Source organism: Ciconia boyciana, chromosome 1 (assembly GCF_034638445.1).
Source record: "Ciconia boyciana chromosome 1, ASM3463844v1, whole genome shotgun sequence".
Taxonomy (NCBI): Eukaryota; Metazoa; Chordata; class Aves; order Ciconiiformes; family Ciconiidae; genus Ciconia; species Ciconia boyciana.
In genome coordinates this window covers 186248409-186266148 of record NC_132934.1, presented here as the reverse complement: position 1 = coordinate 186266148, position 17740 = coordinate 186248409, and the positions used below count along the sequence as shown (strand labels likewise).

Sequence of the window (17740 nt, the reverse complement as noted above, 5' to 3'; positions counted from 1 at the left end):
CACCCTAAATTCACCGCTCAGTTAGTGGATGGAGAACTGAGGGGCAGTTAATGCCTTTCACACAGTAACCCCAGACAAGTGTGAACTCTCCAGTGGCTTTGTGACTAGGTTCTGCCTGTGCCTCTTCTGTCTGAGACTGGGTCATGGGGGAGAGGGAGGATTAGTAGTGCAGAGAGAGACAGGAGAGAAATCTGCAGGAAGTTATTCTGAAAAATGGACGTTATAGAACTGTACTATTTATGCAAATGTGTCAGAACTTCCAGTATGTGATTGCATATAATACACCTAGAGAAGAAGAAGAAGGAAAGAAGGAAGGAAAGAAGGAAAGAAGGAAGGAAAGAAAGAATGAAGGAAAGAAGGAAGGAAACAAAGAATGAAGGAAAGAAGGAAGGAAAGAAAGAACGAAGGAAAGAAAGAAAGGAAGAAAGAAAGAGGGAAATGAAGAAAGAAAGAAGGAAGGAAAGAAAGAAAGAAAGAAGGAAAGAAAGAAAAAGAAAGGAAGGAAGGAAGGAAGGAAGAAAGAAGGAAGGAAGGAAGGAAGAAAGAAAGAAAGAAGGAAGGAAGGAAGGAAGGAAAGAAGGAAAGAAAGAAAGAAAGAAAATATGAAATTTTGACCATTCTTCTTACTATATATTAATAAGAATACAGGAATAGGACTAATGAAACTGATAAAAGCTAACAAAGAGCTGTGTCACTTATACAAAAGAACAATTCTCTATCCAGCTTATTATAGAAATTATGCAACTGTAAGTAATCATATAAGTTATATAGATAGTTATAAAACATTTTTATAAGCACTGTTTTGTTCATGTTATAACTGAATCAAATTATTACAGAAACACTGTTAGTAACAGTATCTCGTAACACACTTTCTGCAACATACTCTGTCTCGTGTTAACATCTGAGCTCTGTTTTTATGTATGATCTTAATCACTCCCGGGGGCTGGATCCATGCCTCTCCATCCACTTGCACTGGAACCCCTTCATCACCAAGTATGGTGATCTTTACTGACCGACACTGGAAAAGAACAAACACGTTATTTTACAGAGCAATAAATACTAATGAAACTGACGGGCTACCTGAAATATGTTGATTACTAGGAGCTGTGGCTTCCCTCCAGGTTTGTCTCAAGGATGAAGCACTTCTATACTTCATTCATCATTGAAGACAATTTGTTACCCGTTCAAATTAAAACAATGTCAGCACTTTATTAAGGTATAGGGTGGTGGCCATCAAGAGTACCGCTACTTGCCAGCATCCCAAGCTGCTGCCAACCATGCTGCGTGCTTTCAAGTAAGAAACAAACCTGAGCTATCCTGTGGTGCTGCAGTTTGATGACTCTTGAAACTGCCATCTGCATGCTGCCAAATACTGCAACAACTTCTAAGATTTTATCATCAAACGATGGAGCCCCAAATATCTGAAAGGAAAATAAAATATTCCATTTTTGGTGGTGAATCTAGTGCTTAGATTGCATGCTCAATGAAACACAGATTCATTTACAGATTCGTTTTCAACATTTAAATGCTCTAACTTATTTACTGTAGAATAACTACACTGTCTCCCAAAAGTCATAGCAGTGAGATACTGTAGACAGTAGGCAAATATTATTTTAAAACAGCAATGCTAATAGCATTTCAAACATCTGAATGACGAGGCATATCCTTATATAGGAAGGATGGCATGTTTCAGCATGCAGACTAAGAAATGTTTTTCAAGGCAAGATGAAAGGGCAATTCAAATCTCTGCTTGGTTAATGTACTTAATATCTAACAGGTTCTCAAAGTTAAGAGGAATAACAGTGGTTTTCTTCTCAGAAGTGCATATCTTTTTGTATTCTGAATTCTCTGGAAACCAACATCCAAGTCCATGCTTGGCTTTGTTAAACACAGCTTTTATACTGAAGAGGATCTTGTTTGTGCTGTACACAATTATCTGCTGTAAATATGAAAACTGCTTCTCTATGGAACAAATGTCCTCATATCCAGCCAAGATGTTGAATTTCCATGAGCTTACACAAAGCGCATGAAGTCTCGTGTGTGCCATTGCCATCTGGTGTCCTGCAGGGGAATTCAGCCATGCCATAGGACAAGCCTTAGGCTGGAGTTCAGCTGGGTCTGGCAGGAGATACCATACTAAGGCCACTTGAAGCTTGACCATTTCATCCTGATATGCAATAGGGAGCAATGAGGGAGAAAAACCAGCAGGAGAAATCACTCCAGTAAGAGTTTAACAGGTAGAGAGATCACCTCTCTGAGTGGTGCTCAGACTACCTCAGTTGGCACCATGGGCAGAGGCACCTGCGAGGGGGTTTCCTGGAGGTGAAGAATAAGAGGGTGATGATCCAGGACTGTGTTATCCAGATAGTGTCTGCAGCAATGGCTCAGGGAGGGAGAGGATGGGGAACAGGGTGAGGGACTTTGGTCCCTACTGCCCACCAGGAGCCTTCACTCCAGTGCAGTGAGCGGTGGCTTTGGCCAGGAGGCTGAGGAGGGTTTCTCAGGGAAAGGGCTGCACAGTACAGTTCCCATAGTTTAGTGCCACATCCAGGTGGCACTTCCCTTCAGAGCATCGCAGGATTGTACAGATATGTCTTGAGCAGATGAGTGTCAAAGAACAAAAGTGCAATTTTACTGGATCTGGACTGTTTTGAAGCAAAAGGTTTCTCCATCTGAATTTTTCCAATTTCCATGGAAATTCTTCCGTTTTTCATATGGGGATGTGAAAGTCTTGAAAAGAGCAAAGCCAGTGATTTTGTTATTCCAAGGTAAAAATATGGAGAGTCCTTGATCCAGCTTTAAGAACTATAACTGACATCTACAGGGCCAGTTCTGCATGGGTTAAGAAAAAGTAGTTGTAATATTTCATTTATTTTGTGCTTCGATTTTAGCAAAAGGATGGGCAAACCACAATCCAGTCTGCTGTGTCTTTCCACCAGTAAAACATATCTGTACTGAAAACCAACCATACTTTTTCTTTTTTTAATAAAGGCAAACAAATCTCTACGGATCAACATTCAAGAAACAATTCCCTCCTTTTCTGTTGCAGGTCATGTTTCCAGCCTGTCTTCTGGACACCAAAAAAGCATGCCTAAACAAGCCCCACTCAAGTTGGTCGGCATGCGGCTGCCCTGCTTGGCTCACCGATAATGTTTCAGGAATATTTGCAGCTGTCAAGGCAACATCTTTTTTGTGTCCAGACAAGCAGAACCAGCAGCACTTCAGACCACCACCACCACCTCTGATGATCAGTCACTCAAGACTGCACTAAAGCAGTGAATTACACTCCTAACTCTGTCCACAACAAATATGTCACTTTTTGCTGGCACATCTGATCACAAGAAGTCTAAGAATATCAGTAAAAGTGCTCCAAGACACACACATTTGCTGTATACCGGCATGGCAGATAGGACAGATCTTCCCTCTCAGTGAGGCAGTCCAGGGACAAAAATAAACTCCTGAACAGGAGCTGAGCAGACGTTAGAGATGCTTTCAAGTTATGAATATGAACATGGAGTATATAAAAACTTTAGATATCCATAGCCAAATATAAACACAACTGCTATCCTCAGACATATACGAAAAATAAGAACAGGACATTGAAACATGTTTAAATATTTTTTGTGACTTTTATATGTGTGTGTGTGTGTGTATATAAGCAAAGGATAATAACTCACAAGAAACCAAAAAGGAAAAAAAAGTCCTGGAATGTCTACATTAAAATCACAAGCTAATTTCCAACTACAGTTTTAGGTGATTCAGACCTCACCCACACTAAATCAGGACACGCAGAATTAGGATATTCTGCTAGTAATTACAATTGTTGCACTGTGCGTGAGGTGGATGGCAGCAGTAAGACTGCTCCAAGTTGTAAGACATTTAGGTATCTGTGTAGTGTAACATTTCTTAGGAGATATGAGGAAGAAGAGAAAAAAGATATCTTAAAATATTTTAGAAGCTCATGGAAAATCACATTTAAAAAACAGATTACTACCCCCACTACATTATCAGTTACTAAATGGGTCAGTCCTCATTTTCTGAATTAACATCCCTTAGTCCAAAGCTGTTTGAAGAACAGGAGGAAAATTCAGGTATAAACCATGAGTGATTACCCATGTCCACCTTGTTTATTGTTAGAATATAGCAAACAGAGGAATCTGTGCTTTGAGAAACCTTATTTACCAGAGTCTGTAAAACAATATAGAGAGAAACTATTTGTGTCTCTGTTTATAAAATTAGTCTCTAAAAATACTATCTCATAGAGCCATTTAAAAAAAGAAATAATTAAGCCTTATTATGAACATTTTGCTGGAATGGGCACGACAGAAGGCAATAGACAGTGAAAAATCGTGGGATATGTTTTTGTTAAAAAAAATCACATACAAGACAGTACAGTTTAAACTCAAATAGCCTCCCTGAATAAGAGTTGCTATCCAAACTATAAGCTACTACTATTAAAATTAAATGAGAAGAGCAGTTCATGGTATTTATTGCTGGTTTTGCCCAGAAGGTTACTTCTCTTTGATGTTACTCACATCATCTTCTTTGGTTCCACCCCAGAAATTAGTCCCACCAGCATAGCTGGGAATGTTTAGCACAGCTATGCCCTGCAGACTTGGAAGGGGGATGTACTGTCCGTCACACTGTAATGGATAAAAGCTCATTCAGTATATAAATAATGTGATAAAAGTAATCAGCTATTTTTAATACATGAAGATTCAACAGAGCTGGCAGGGGAGGATGGAGTCATTAATAGCTTGACACAAGCCTATTCCATCCATGCTGTGAAGCAGTTCTAATACAAACCTCTTCTTCCCAATCTTAGCACCAATTTTTGCAGAACTGAAAAAACACTAGTATCTACAGCAGAGGTGTTCCATGACTCTTCAAAGAAACATTTTCACAATTTCACATGAATTAAGTCTATTAAGCAGGGGAAAAAAAATAATAAAAAAATCCAAGAATATTTCTGGCATAGTCACAAACACGTAGTTAAAGTAAGTGTTGTTAGCACTTCTATACTTGCCTTCCTGTAAAAATAACTCACTCTCCTCCCAAAAGTGCAAAGGCGAATCTAGGAATGACCCCACAGTTGTTATCCTGGCCGTGGCTGGGAGTTGTTGATTTTGCAGGTAAGAGGTCGCTCCTATGACCAACCATTTATTACCTCTTTCTTACCTCTTTATCCTCCAAACCCTATAAGCAACTCCAAGTCCTACTCAACACGATCATGGAATGACGTAGGTCAATCTCACCCTACTTATGGCCAAGAGTAAATTTACAGACTTCAGTGAAATCACTCTTGACTTACAGCAGTACAACTGCCTGCAGAGGTGAGCCCAATGATCTCAAACCATTCAACTGGGAGTCAAAAGTGCAGTCCTGCAGCAGTGCCACAAGCGTGGATTTGAAGCAAGTTGGAAATATAAATGCTGGAGTCAGGTGTCACTTTGGGGATCATGAATTTGCAGGTAAGATTTCCTTTAAAGAAGATTGCTAGATTATCACAAGTTACCAGTCCCACAGAAGGATCTTAAAATTATACAAATGAAATAGAAATCCTCAGGAAATAAGGACAAAATCTGTAGCAATTTTATCAGGTGTAGAAAGAGATGCAAAATTATTTCCAGAATGTGCTTAGTGCTCTCTTTTTATGATTTAATCTCAGCAACAAGACAGAATTTAACATTTTAATCAAAATGTGACAGTATCTAAAATATGCTGTGATATTAATAGATGCCGCACAGCCATTTGTATTATAGTAGAGGTCTGCCTCCAATTCCTGAAATCGGTATTTTTAATTTTCCAATGCCGTGCACCTCATCACATGTTTTAGCATAAGGCTAATATTATGCAAGGCAGTACTAAATATGAAATTTCTACTTGCTGGTTTACTTCCAGAAATATTCAAAAATAATTATGGAAAGGTCAGGTTTGAATGCCTTATTGAATCTTATTTGAATCTTATTGAAAAGATCCTTAAATTAGAATTCTGTCTGCAGCATACATAATGTTCTTTCCTGTCATTATATTCACTAACTATTGCATAATTCCTTGATAATTACTCCATCTTTAGATAACAGCAATTTGCCACTACCAGACAAAATCTTCCTTCATCTCAGAGGAGTGAGAAAGAGTTCCAGTAACTTAAAATTATTCTTTCAACTTAACAAGTTATCTTCATATAAATATAATGAACTTCCATATGAAATGGTTAGCGTGAAGTAAAAAGAGAAATTATATTTGTTCTTGGTCAAAATCCAGCCTAGATATTCTTTGGGTGAAAACAACTGTAACCATCCCATAGTCCTTTTTTGCATTTGGTAATCATTTATATCTCTTTTAAGTTCCCAGTATCGTGAAGAAGAGTTAGATTTTATGTTAGAACTTAAAAGACAAAAAATAACCATCTTTAGATAATTTCCACTGCATTTGTTGCTGCTGTGATAATGCCTTGCTGCTTTTGTGTGTCTCAAACACCTATTAGAGAAAGTCTCTATAGGCGTAGCTGGGCTTCTTGCGATGCACATTCAGAATCTTCCCTCTTCTGTCAGGAATTTTTGACTAAGATCATCTGTGTGCTCTCCCTATATGTGTAATCAAGCTTTCAGATAGTTTAAAATGAAGCTGAAGGATTAAGGCTCCTGATCTCTCTCCTTCTGTTTAGCATCTGATCATTTCTGTTATTCTTAAAACCTGGTCTCCCCCTTTAATGCAGTGAATATTTAAGAAACATATCCTATCTATACAAGAAAATTTTTGAAAAAAGTAATTACAAGATACATTATACTGGGTATTTGGGGATATTTAAGTACTGACATTTTACTCCAAAAACCACCTGGGGAACCACCTATTTAAGATAGCACATTTTTACACACTGCCTTTGAGGTCAGCTTGGGTTGATAAACGAATTCTAAAAGGTTTCAAGAGGAAGCCCAAATTCTTCACTACACATTGCGGAAGCAGAAATACTCATTCTGCCCATAAATAAAATTTACCTCAAGTTGAACTTTTTGTTCTAAGTTCTTGTAAGTTCTCTGCAGTAGCTCTTTTGTGCCAAGAACTCCATACCACATCATGTTTTTCGTACGACTTCTGAAAACAGGTAAAACAAGATTCACATATTGAAATACACACATTATTATGTCTTGTATTTGTAGGATGAGAAAATGTTAAGATATTCAAATCAAGAGATAAGGAAAAGAAAATAATGGAAACATCTTGGCTCTGTTACTGACAATTATATTACCTGCACTTTTCAGGGTGCTCTTCTCGCTTGTTATTAAATTCTAGTGAAATTTTTGCATCTAACCCAATTCCAAAGTAGTTGTTCATGACACATTTTTCTGAATATCCCTCCCTGTTAGAAGAAAAGAGATAATTAGGTGTACATTTGTACAGTACCTGGACACACAGAGCTTTGACCAAGATTGTGGTTGGTCTCAGAACAGATATATCAACCAAGAGACGTCAAGAGATGTTTCCTCTGAATCTCCCTGAGAAAACCCAACGGCAGTTGAAGAGACAGATTGGCTGCTAGCTCCTTTGCAAGTGCAAGTTACTTCCCGTAAGATAAAGAAGAAACTGTAACACACCCCCATCCTAGCACTAGCTCCACCATACCCAACATTAACAGTGGAATATGAGGAAAGAGCTGCCCCGGGCATGGCTCTGAAACAGCAGCACCACACCGGGCCCAGCACCCAGGCTGCGTTTAGGCACACCGGTGCTAGATGTTTCACTGATGCTGCCGGCGCAGCAGTGCTTCGTTTTAGAGGAGACGCAGCTCACAACCCAGATATAGATACTATCCATAAGGCTCTGCCAATGGATACTATCCAAAGGCTCTACAGCCAGTTCTGGGAAGCAGAGACAGCTTAGGACACAAAATTTCCACCTCAGTGCTTCAGTCCTTAGGGGCACACTCTTCTTCTTCCTCCAGTACCAAGTGCCCAGACCTGCTTCAACATCTTGCTGGTGGCTGAGCTTGTGTTCAGACCAGCGGTTCGGGCAGGAGAACCCAGCTCTGAAGGACTGCTGGCCGCCTCCTCTCAGAGCCAGTGGGCAAGGGGTAAGTGAGCAAACATCTCCTAAACATCTCCAGCAAACGTCTGCTGCTGCAAGACAATTCTGCACTAACTAAAATGCACTAAATAAATTTGCACTAACAAAAATGCACTAACGAAAATGCACTAACTAACTGCACTAACTAACTGCACTAAATAAAATTCCTAACTAAAATGGCACAATCCAACCTGTTTTCAGACCTTGAGGTCTACTGCCAAGTGACAGCAAACCAGAATTTCATAATGAAAAAAAAGATTACAAAAAAGTAAAAAAAAAAGCTTAAGAAAAGCAAACTAAAGCACAACAGTAAATTTGGAAAAAAAATAATTTCTTACAGTGAATCTGGATCCGGGTCAATAAATGGCGTAGCACCAAATGGATCGATGTTTGCTAGCAACATTTTGCTAATAATTGAACTTCCTGCAATAGAAGCAGCTAGACCAGCCCTCAAACCTGATTAAAAAAAAAAAAACAGAAAAAAAGCCCAAAAAACCAATTTGTATTTGATAAACAGATAAAGATATATTGTCATAATATAAGCCACATATTGAGAGACAAAGTATTAATTAAATCTGTATAGGGAATGATTGTGTTTCTATCTCAGTTTTTACCTATATTGGTTATCTTTTCAGGTGTCCAGCTCTTTTGAGCAGAAAGACAGCTATGCTGCGGTACAGTGGCTGACTCCACCATTTAGAAAGAAAAAAAACAAAGACAATTCAGGATTTCAGGCCAGCACTCACTGGCTGGCATAGTAACCAAAGGGATGACCTAACATCCAAAAAGACTACTGGAGCTTTTTATTTCGTTTAAGCTTCACCTCCAAACTGTCCAAGATTTTCCTTTGGTCCTTTCCTTTGGAAATATTCCCAAGGAATACCCTCACCTTTTTTACAGCTGGAAGAGTCATAGTTTAACCTAACTTAATTTGCGGAAAGGTCACAGCCTTGCCATGCCTACCTTGACTAATGTCGAAGTCACTCTGCAAAACACTGTGTAAGGCATGTAAACAAAGAAAAGTACTTTATAAAATCTTTCACTTAAATTGACCTAAAGAAAAATGTAAGCTCAGTTCCATTATGTTTTAACTATACTAATGAAGTTAATTAAAACAGTGTTTTACTGGTGCCCCCTAGTATTAATTGCATTTGGATAAGAACAGATTTTTTTCAACTGTTTTTACTGCACAGCAGCTTTGTGTAGTTTCAGTTCCCCATTTCCTGAGAGGTACCTACAGACACCTCTTATTCAGAGGGGTGAACTTTACCTGGCTCTGTCCCTCAGCCCCTTCATAGCCTTCACTCATTAGGATGAATGATAGAAGGACTTGGGGGTACTGGTGGATGAAAAATTGGACATGAGCCAGCAATGTGGGCTTGCAGCCCAGAAAGCCAACCGTATCCTGGGCTGCATCAAAAGAAGCATGGTCGAGGGAGGTGGCTCTCCTTCTCTGCTCCACTCTGGTGAGACCCCACCTGGAGTACTGCGTCCAGCTCTGGGGTCCTCAGCACAGGGAAGAAATGTACCTGTTGGATCGGGTCCAGGGGAGGGACATGAAAATGATCAGAGGGCTGGAGCACCTTTCCTGTGAGGAAAGGCTGAGAGAGTTGGGGTTGTTCAGCCTGGAGAAGAGAAGGCTGCAGGGAAACCTTATTGTGGCCTTTCAAAATATAGAGGAGGCTTATAAGAAAGACTGAGAGACTTTTCACCAGGGCCTGTAGCAACAGGACAAGGAGCAATGGTTTTAAACTGAAAGAGGGTAGGTTTAGACTGGACATAAGAAAGACAATTTTTATGATGAGGGTGGTAAGACACTGGCACAGGTTGCCCAGAGAAGTTGTGGATGTCCCATAATTAGAAGTGTTCAAGGCCAGGTTGGACTGGTCTTTGAGCAACCCGATCTAGTGAAAGATGTCCATGCACGTGGCAGAGGGTGGGTCTAGATGATCTTTAGAGGTCCCTTCCAACCCAAACCACTCTGCGATTCCATGATTCTAAGATCCTGAATGTCATTTTTCATACTCCAGAATAAAACGCAACACTTCTGCTACATCTGGTGTTATGCCAAATGATCATGAATTTTCTACATTATTTTGCATTTCCTACTATATGATACAACACAAAGATGTGTATGTTGGTTCAAACAAATTCAGGGCTCCTGGCATGAAGTAAAAATCATTATTTGATAGCATGCAGGGGAACAGAAGGCAATATTAAAGTAGTGTAAGGAACAGCAGATTTCAAAATCATAATTACCTGGGCAGATAATCCTGGTGTTAAGCACTGGGAGGTTTTCCTTGCTTGCAGCCAAAGCTGGAGCAGAGAAAGAGCCTGTCTGAGAATGGATACCTCGGCTTGTACGTCGATCTGGAGATCTTGGTGCAGTTTTAACTGTACAGAAGAAGTAAAAGTAAGAACACTAATTAGACCTATTATGACATTACCAAACACAAAGTTTTTACAGCCCTGAAAATATTTCAAAAGCATTAATTTAATCTGTTACCATTCCATGACAAATGTCCTTCCCCCTCACACCACAGTTTTTTTCTTCTAAATACAGGGAAGAAAACTCAGAAACAGATCAACTAACAAGCACAAATTAAAATGAACAAGTGTGCGTGGCATTCAATGTGATGAGTTCCCAACTTATACTTCAAGCTACTAGCAAAAATTGAATTATATCCACCTTAAAATGCAATAGTATTCAATGCTCTAGTAAGCTTCTGATAAACATCTTAATGAAGTAATATGAATTTAAACTTAAATTCAATTTATAATATCGTATATTTATAAGTAAATATATAGTTCATTATTATTTATAAGAAATTTAATATAGATAGCTATTCTAACCCATAGGGCATGGAAATACCTGATCAACAGCCATGCTATTTGCTTCAAGCAGCTAAAATGGACCCCCTGCCTGCTTCAGGTTTCTGAAAAACTCAGACAAAACCCTGACATCTTTATCTACAGCCGACCTGAAAACTTCAAGGGAAGGGAAAGCCATGTTCAGACATTCTTGTCTTCTGCAGTTAGACAGATCATGGGGGAGATCAGTTTACCATCATATTTTCTTTTTCGCAAAAAAACCCCAGCAATTCCCAAAATAATTTAAATAACTTATTTGTTAAAATTCTCCAGAAGACGGATCAATAAAAGCTTGTGACAGATAGCAAAGTTTGGTAGCTGATCAAATTGTTGGTGGCAAAGGCAGGTAAAGGCTCAGGAAAAAGAAGGAGAAGAAAATCGAGGGGAAAGAGAAGATGTTCACAAAGAGGAACTGGTAGCTCATTGAGGCCAGTTATCCCTGGGGCTGCCTCTGGAGGTGATGAAGAAGGATAGGCTTTTCAGAGGGCAGACCTCAGGTGCTGCAATTTACTTTCCTGGCAGAACTTGTTTCATGTAGATTGAGAATATGGCACTGCCTGCTTTAGCCTGGGGAAATTAATCTCTGTGAAATTCAGCCCCATCAGATGTAGCCAGAAATTGGTGCCCCAGGGAAGAAAGTTTGGGTATTACTGAATGCTTTGCTATAGCATTTCCATGTGCATGTAAAAAGCTTTTGTGTGCCTGATGATCATAGATATTTCTTGGCTACCTCTGCTCCAAATTATCTCACATGTTAAAACTACTTCAGCTTAGGACAACTTCAACCTTTACCATCTGAAGAAGCTCAGAACAAAAAAATGAAATTATTTCAAAGTGATCTGATATATTTCTCTCAAAACCTGAAAACTAATTCAGCAAAAATAGAATTATTAGGACTAGCACCAAGAAAGCAGAAGAAAAACACCACCAGGAATGTGGTTGGAAGGATAAAATATACCCTTTTTTTGTGGCAGGAGGGCGACAGATCAGTTCGAGTCAATCATGATAACTCAGCTTGAGAGTAACATGGGTGTACTGTATGAAAACATTAATGGAAAGAAAATGCGGAGTGCGAAAATCTAGAGACAAAGGTAATAACAAGAATCAGGGTTTAGAAATTGTGGTCAAATCAATCCAGGCCAGGATTTGGGCATTCACTTTTTTTTAAGTGATGATAATCTAGCACGGAACACTCAATGAAATGGCAAATTCTTCACCTCTGGTATCCCAGGAATAAGATTACACAGCTTTCTGGATGACTTGCTTAAGTCAAACAGAAATTATTAGATGCAAGACAGGGGTAAGTTGGTGAAATTTTCTGGACTGTTTTATATGAAAGGTCTGACCAGGTGGACTAATAGCTCCTTCTAACTTTAACATCTGCATAATAGCCTTAGCATTTATCACAAAATGGTATAGTATTGCATGATAACAATACAACACCATGATTTGTATCTGTGCATGACAAAACACTGTAATCTAAAGTTAAAAAATGAAAAGAAATAAAAACTGCAAGTGATATCTAACAAGAGTTATTAAATATTTAGATGAAGGTAATTAACATATGGAAAAATACTGTCTTCATCAAATGACCAGGAAGATCCTTGGAGGGTAAAATATAATATTCAGAACAAAATTAACATTCATTTTTCATAATGCTACTGAAAAATTCACAATGCTATTCACACAGTCTGTTCTCTCTGTATTTGGGAACAAGGCAGTTATATTAAATAGGAAAATCAACAGAGCAGCTGCTCTTTATTTGACAGATGAGACTCATGGGGATAACTGCAATAAAGATAAACTTTTACTGTTCATGCTCTGATAAAAACAACAGAGCCCTAATGAGTAAAACTGATGTTTCATTGCAGATAATTGAATTCATGTTTCATGCTTTCTCCCTAAACACCTATCTTCCATTGACAGTATTAATATGCACTCTATTTCACATATCAGATGTATGAAGAATAATACAGCTCCCCAATAAAAACAGAAATTGTATCACCAGGAAACAAGAGCTTTATATAAATTTATACATATGGATATACATATGTGTATTTTTTTTTTTTAATTATATATTTATGGCAGTAGGACCAGGTCATCCATAGAGCCCGCATCCTCTATGAACTACTGTTGAAACTAGACAACCAACAAGCATTGATTCCTATAACCAAGGTAAAAGGAGAGGGGCCAATGAAGAGACAATCACTGGACAGTCTGAAATCCATTCTTGCAGAAAAGGAAATGGGAGATTCTGAATCAACAGAGGCCCCAAAAAACTAGTGACGTATTTCTAAGGTAGGAGCTACTGACACAGGCACTAGCTTCAGAGCAGAGCCTCAGGAGGACAACACCTCTGGAAGATCTTGGTGTGGGTTAGGGTAACAGAAGGAGATACAAATCCCAAACAACTTTGCTGACAACTGATTTTGCCACAGGAAGTTGCTCACTAAATCTAGAGGATGGCTTTTGCTGTCCACCAGCTACCACTGTTTCTCCATGACTTGCAGATTATCTCAAGACCTCACCTGCAGTGCATCACTGCCCACTTTGGTAATATGGCAAAGACTGAAATTTCCACCTATAGCAAGAAACGGCTTTCCTAAAATTATTATGCAGCTTGGGACTCTTGAATAACCCTGACACATGAACTATCAGTCAAAACAAAGTGCAGTATTTAAGTTTGTGACGGGAAATGTCCAAACATGACCTCTGGCTGGAATGGCTTGGTGCCAAAACCAAGCAAGGAAGGAGGTAAGTGAAGGTCCCTTACAGACAAATTTTATTCTCTAAATATCATTTTACATATAGTAACCAAACACTGAATAGCCAAAAGGAAAGCTTAGCAACAAAATGGGCTATTACTTTATGGAAATGCTACCTTCCAAGCAAGTTGTCTTAAACTCAGATCACTCAATATTCTGATTGCTTTGTACAATTATTGATACAAATAATACAACGGGGTTCTTTCTGTTGCATTTTAAAACCCAGCATGGGCTACTCACGCATAAATGCTGTCTTCCTTTTTTTGGAGAGTAACCTGCAGAGCCCCACAGTGAGGACAGAATGATGCTCCTACAGCAAAGCAGGAGCACCCAGACAGCAGCAGCTCATAAAGTCCATTTGACCAAGGACAGAGCAGGCAGGGGGCTCTCCACCTTGGAAAGCAAGAGCAGCTTGCTATAGTGGCTTGCTATATGGCTTGCTACACAGCAGCCAATAGTTGCAAGGAACTAGCTGGACTAATGACCTGTATTTGGGACAACAATGCAAGAAATTTTTCATGGAAGGAGCTCCGGCTATTGAAGACTTTGGTTCAAATTTCTGCTCTGGATTAGACAAATAGAGGAGGTGACCTTAGTACTGCCACTTCTCAGGAGACTTCCATGCTCCAGTTTCTATTATTCTTTCCTGCTTTATGTTGTTCCACTTCATGTAAAAGACTTAAATTTCATTCTCTCTGTTCCAATAACTGTCTCAAGGTAAGTTCCCAGCTGAGACATCAGGGTTTCGTTGTCAATACAATGAATAAATATGTCTGTTTCACACAATTTGAAACCCTTTCAACAGGAATGACTGACAGAAATTCCTATAGTATGACCTAAAATGCCTCCAACTGAGACATGCTATTGCCACCACTACCCAGGCTCTAGTCCCTGCTCAGGTTCGTGTTGAAAGGTGAGTGTAAATGCTGGATTAAATGTGGGCACTTCTCTCCCCAATAAATACCTTCTCAGTTTTGTAAATCCAAAAGACTGCTCATCTCATCTCCTGCATTTTTCCCCTCAAATTTTATTTATCCAATTCTATTAAAATTTGTGACTAGTTTCCAGTGAAACAACATGCTAGTATTTTTAATTATGGAGCCAACTGTGCTCCATAATGCAACTATAAGGTGACTGCATAATTTTAAATTATTTTATTCCTAATTTACTCACTTGATGGGGACTCAAGTTCCTTTGTATCGTCCTCTTTTTCCTCCTCTTTGGATTCATCCAATTCTTTGTTATATTCTAGTGGGGACTGGTTCACTTGTTCTTCACTATGAGCATTCTGCTCATCCACAACTGGTTATTAAAAAAAAGACAGGAAGTTTCAAGATCTTTAAAGAAAATCTGCATAAATGGAAAATTAGCTTCTTTTTTTCTGTAGCTTTAAGATTAAAAATATTAACAAAAGATTTCTATTGCCAATTCAGTGAAAAAGACTCTTGCAATCCTTTACCCATTGAAAAAGATTCACTGCCAGAAATTTTCATTTTGTGGAGGATAATAGTTACAAAAGAAACACGCTTTTATATGTGCACACATGTACATACATACGTATTCATATATGCAGACAGTCATCAACATCCAAACAAGCTGCATTTCTTTCTCTTGCAGATTGTAATAAGCATGTAATTTTATCTACGTAAAAATGTAGAAATCAAGCTTTAATAATGAAAATTTATGCTAGTAAAGAAAAAAAGCCGCATCATTATTCTATCAGTAAGGATCAAAACGTTGCTGATGTGCACCTTTTTCTGCTTGTTCAATGATCTGCCTGACAGCCTTCTTCAAGCTGTTTGCCCGGAGCATTAACTGTTCCCTTGGTTTGAAGAGCTTCTGGGTGGAAGACTTTGAGACACACTCCGCTAATTGCTCTTTACTTTCAGACAAGGATTCTTCACTTGAAAACTCCTCTGCTTCTTCTTCCACAATGGGAGGAGTGATGCCTGGGAGAATGGGAGCAGCCTGGGCTTCTGTGTGAAGAGCCTGGAGCAATAGGTCTAGCTTCTCATTTAACTCGGTGCACTAAGACAAAGTGGAAAAGAATACATACACACCAAAAAAACCAGTGAACATATGAACATTTTCAGGAAATTAAGCACCAGATTGTAGGGAGGGAGCTAAATTCTCCATGCGGTAGGATTTAAAATTGTCTGTGTCTCAGTGTCTATGTCATCATCTACATAAAATCCAAACCCAGGTTCAATATTTCATAATATCAGCTTATGAGTAGGTCTGCATGGGTTTTTGCAAACTCTGTGACACCCAACCAGATCAGAGCAATTATAACAAAAAAAACCCCTACACTCAGACTAAAATAACACACTCTGCTAAACTCGGCCTGCCACATAACTAGGGTACAGTTTAGATCTTACTCTTCTTCAGATGGCCTGCAGCACAGAGAGAACCAGCACAGATTTGCCTATACCATGCATTATAACAAATTATGGGTGTTCAGTACCCCAATTTGGAGACATAACCTATGGGGACATGTCCAGATGTTAGACTGAAAACACATGGTGGTTTTGGGTTTGGTTTTTTTTTTGCAACACAGCTGTACGTTTAAGCAAGTGAGTTGTCACAGAGCAAAGAGGCTCAAGCCAGAACCAAACACCGTCAAACACCTTTACTACTGACTGAGCAGTTGCTCTCTAGGTACACTGGAAAAGAGGTGATTTTCTGTGCTTAAGGGAAAGGAAACCAACACTGTTTGGCCCTGGAACAGTAAAAGAGAAAATTCATTTTCTAAAATATGCACTGAATAGAAACATGAACTAGGAACTGTCATTTAGCAAGTAGATTTCCTGACTGTGGGATTGTTAGTGATTTTGTTTCCTTCTTTTCTTTTCAGCTCATGTAAATTTTGTGCCTCATACCAAATCCTTCTGGGTTTTTTTCAATGCTTTCGCAACACAATCTCTACAATTTACAGCTTAAACCATTATTTTTAACACTGTAGTCTCTCTTCTCTTCATTCTCCCAGCATACTCTCTCTTCATTATCCCATTGTTTTCCTGTAGCTAACTTAATCCCTTTCAGAGAAAAGTGAAACTCCTAATGCAGAATATTTCCATTTATCTCTATGGATGTTACCATGTATTTTATCCTTTCTGAAGGAAAAAAGTGTAAACGGAGTTTATAGAGATCTTACAGTTTAAAGATAGTTTGGAAATAACTTCTATGCACTATGAAGAGAAGAATTTTAGTGTCACTGGTTGAAATGGAAGCCAAGCTCGGCATCCTGGAGAGGTTTAAAAATTAAACACCCATGAGCTATTACACAAAAAACACAACTTTAAACCAGAAAATAGTCATTGTCTTACTTTAATGGCCATGGCATCAGCTTCCTCTGCATTTTCCATTGGTTTTTCATAAGTCTTCCCTATTTTGGCAACGAAGTCCTTTACAGTTTCACATAATATTCTTCAGATAAAAATAGGAGAGGGGAGAAATAAAATGAAATGAGTTAGACATGTTTTGAACATTAAATTCTTATGGCAATTGGTTTATGTGCATACTGCTATACACCATTCTTGTTGGAAACTAAACTCTGTGATCATACTTGCAAAGCAGATTATACTCTTTTCCATGGCTTGCCAAATTCAAGCGGTAAGCTTTAAAACAAATCTTCCTCCCTTTTTATTTAAGCCTTTGCACACATTGTATATGTCTCTTATCCAAGAACTGAAATAAACATGACTAATTTTATTAATTCCCTTGTTTGTACACTTTCCATACCAGAGTTGTTAGCAAACTTGCATTCACTTTGTTAACTTCAAACACCATCTTGCAAACTCCCATGCGAAGATGGAGCCTAGAAACTATGGAGAAAATCTACCGACTTTGATGGAGCACTTCTTAGATGAAAGCATATGGCCACACATGTCCCATTGCACCGCTCATGCTTTTGAACCACAGCTGACCCTGAGGCATATCTATGGGCATATCTACGGAAACTACAGTGGCTGCAATGAATTTTCATTGTGTAAATCAGAGAAAGACTTGGTTCTTATTACCTACGCTGCAGACAGACAGCA

At 38.7% G+C, this 17740-nt stretch overlaps 1 protein-coding gene across 10 annotated transcripts in view; it reads right to left on the bottom strand.

Moving 5' to 3' along the window:
• The window catches only part of DGKH (diacylglycerol kinase eta), a 176572-nt gene that overhangs the window by 27964 nt on the left and 130868 nt on the right, over nucleotides 1–17740 (bottom strand). For all 10 annotated transcript variants that reach the window (XM_072850137.1, XM_072850147.1, XM_072850139.1 and 7 more), the window contains 10 exons: nucleotides 17027–17126; nucleotides 15452–15728; nucleotides 14874–15002; nucleotides 10324–10458; nucleotides 8403–8520; nucleotides 7250–7360; nucleotides 6999–7095; nucleotides 4536–4643; nucleotides 1308–1421; nucleotides 884–1018 (listed from right to left, as the gene is read on the bottom strand). In XM_072850137.1, the coding sequence (XP_072706238.1) occupies nucleotides 884–1018; nucleotides 1308–1421; nucleotides 4536–4643; nucleotides 6999–7095; nucleotides 7250–7360; nucleotides 8403–8520; nucleotides 10324–10458; nucleotides 14874–15002; nucleotides 15452–15728; nucleotides 17027–17126 (1324 nt within the window). The remainder of the gene's footprint in view (nucleotides 1–883; nucleotides 1019–1307; nucleotides 1422–4535; nucleotides 4644–6998; nucleotides 7096–7249; nucleotides 7361–8402; nucleotides 8521–10323; nucleotides 10459–14873; nucleotides 15003–15451; nucleotides 15729–17026; nucleotides 17127–17740) is intronic.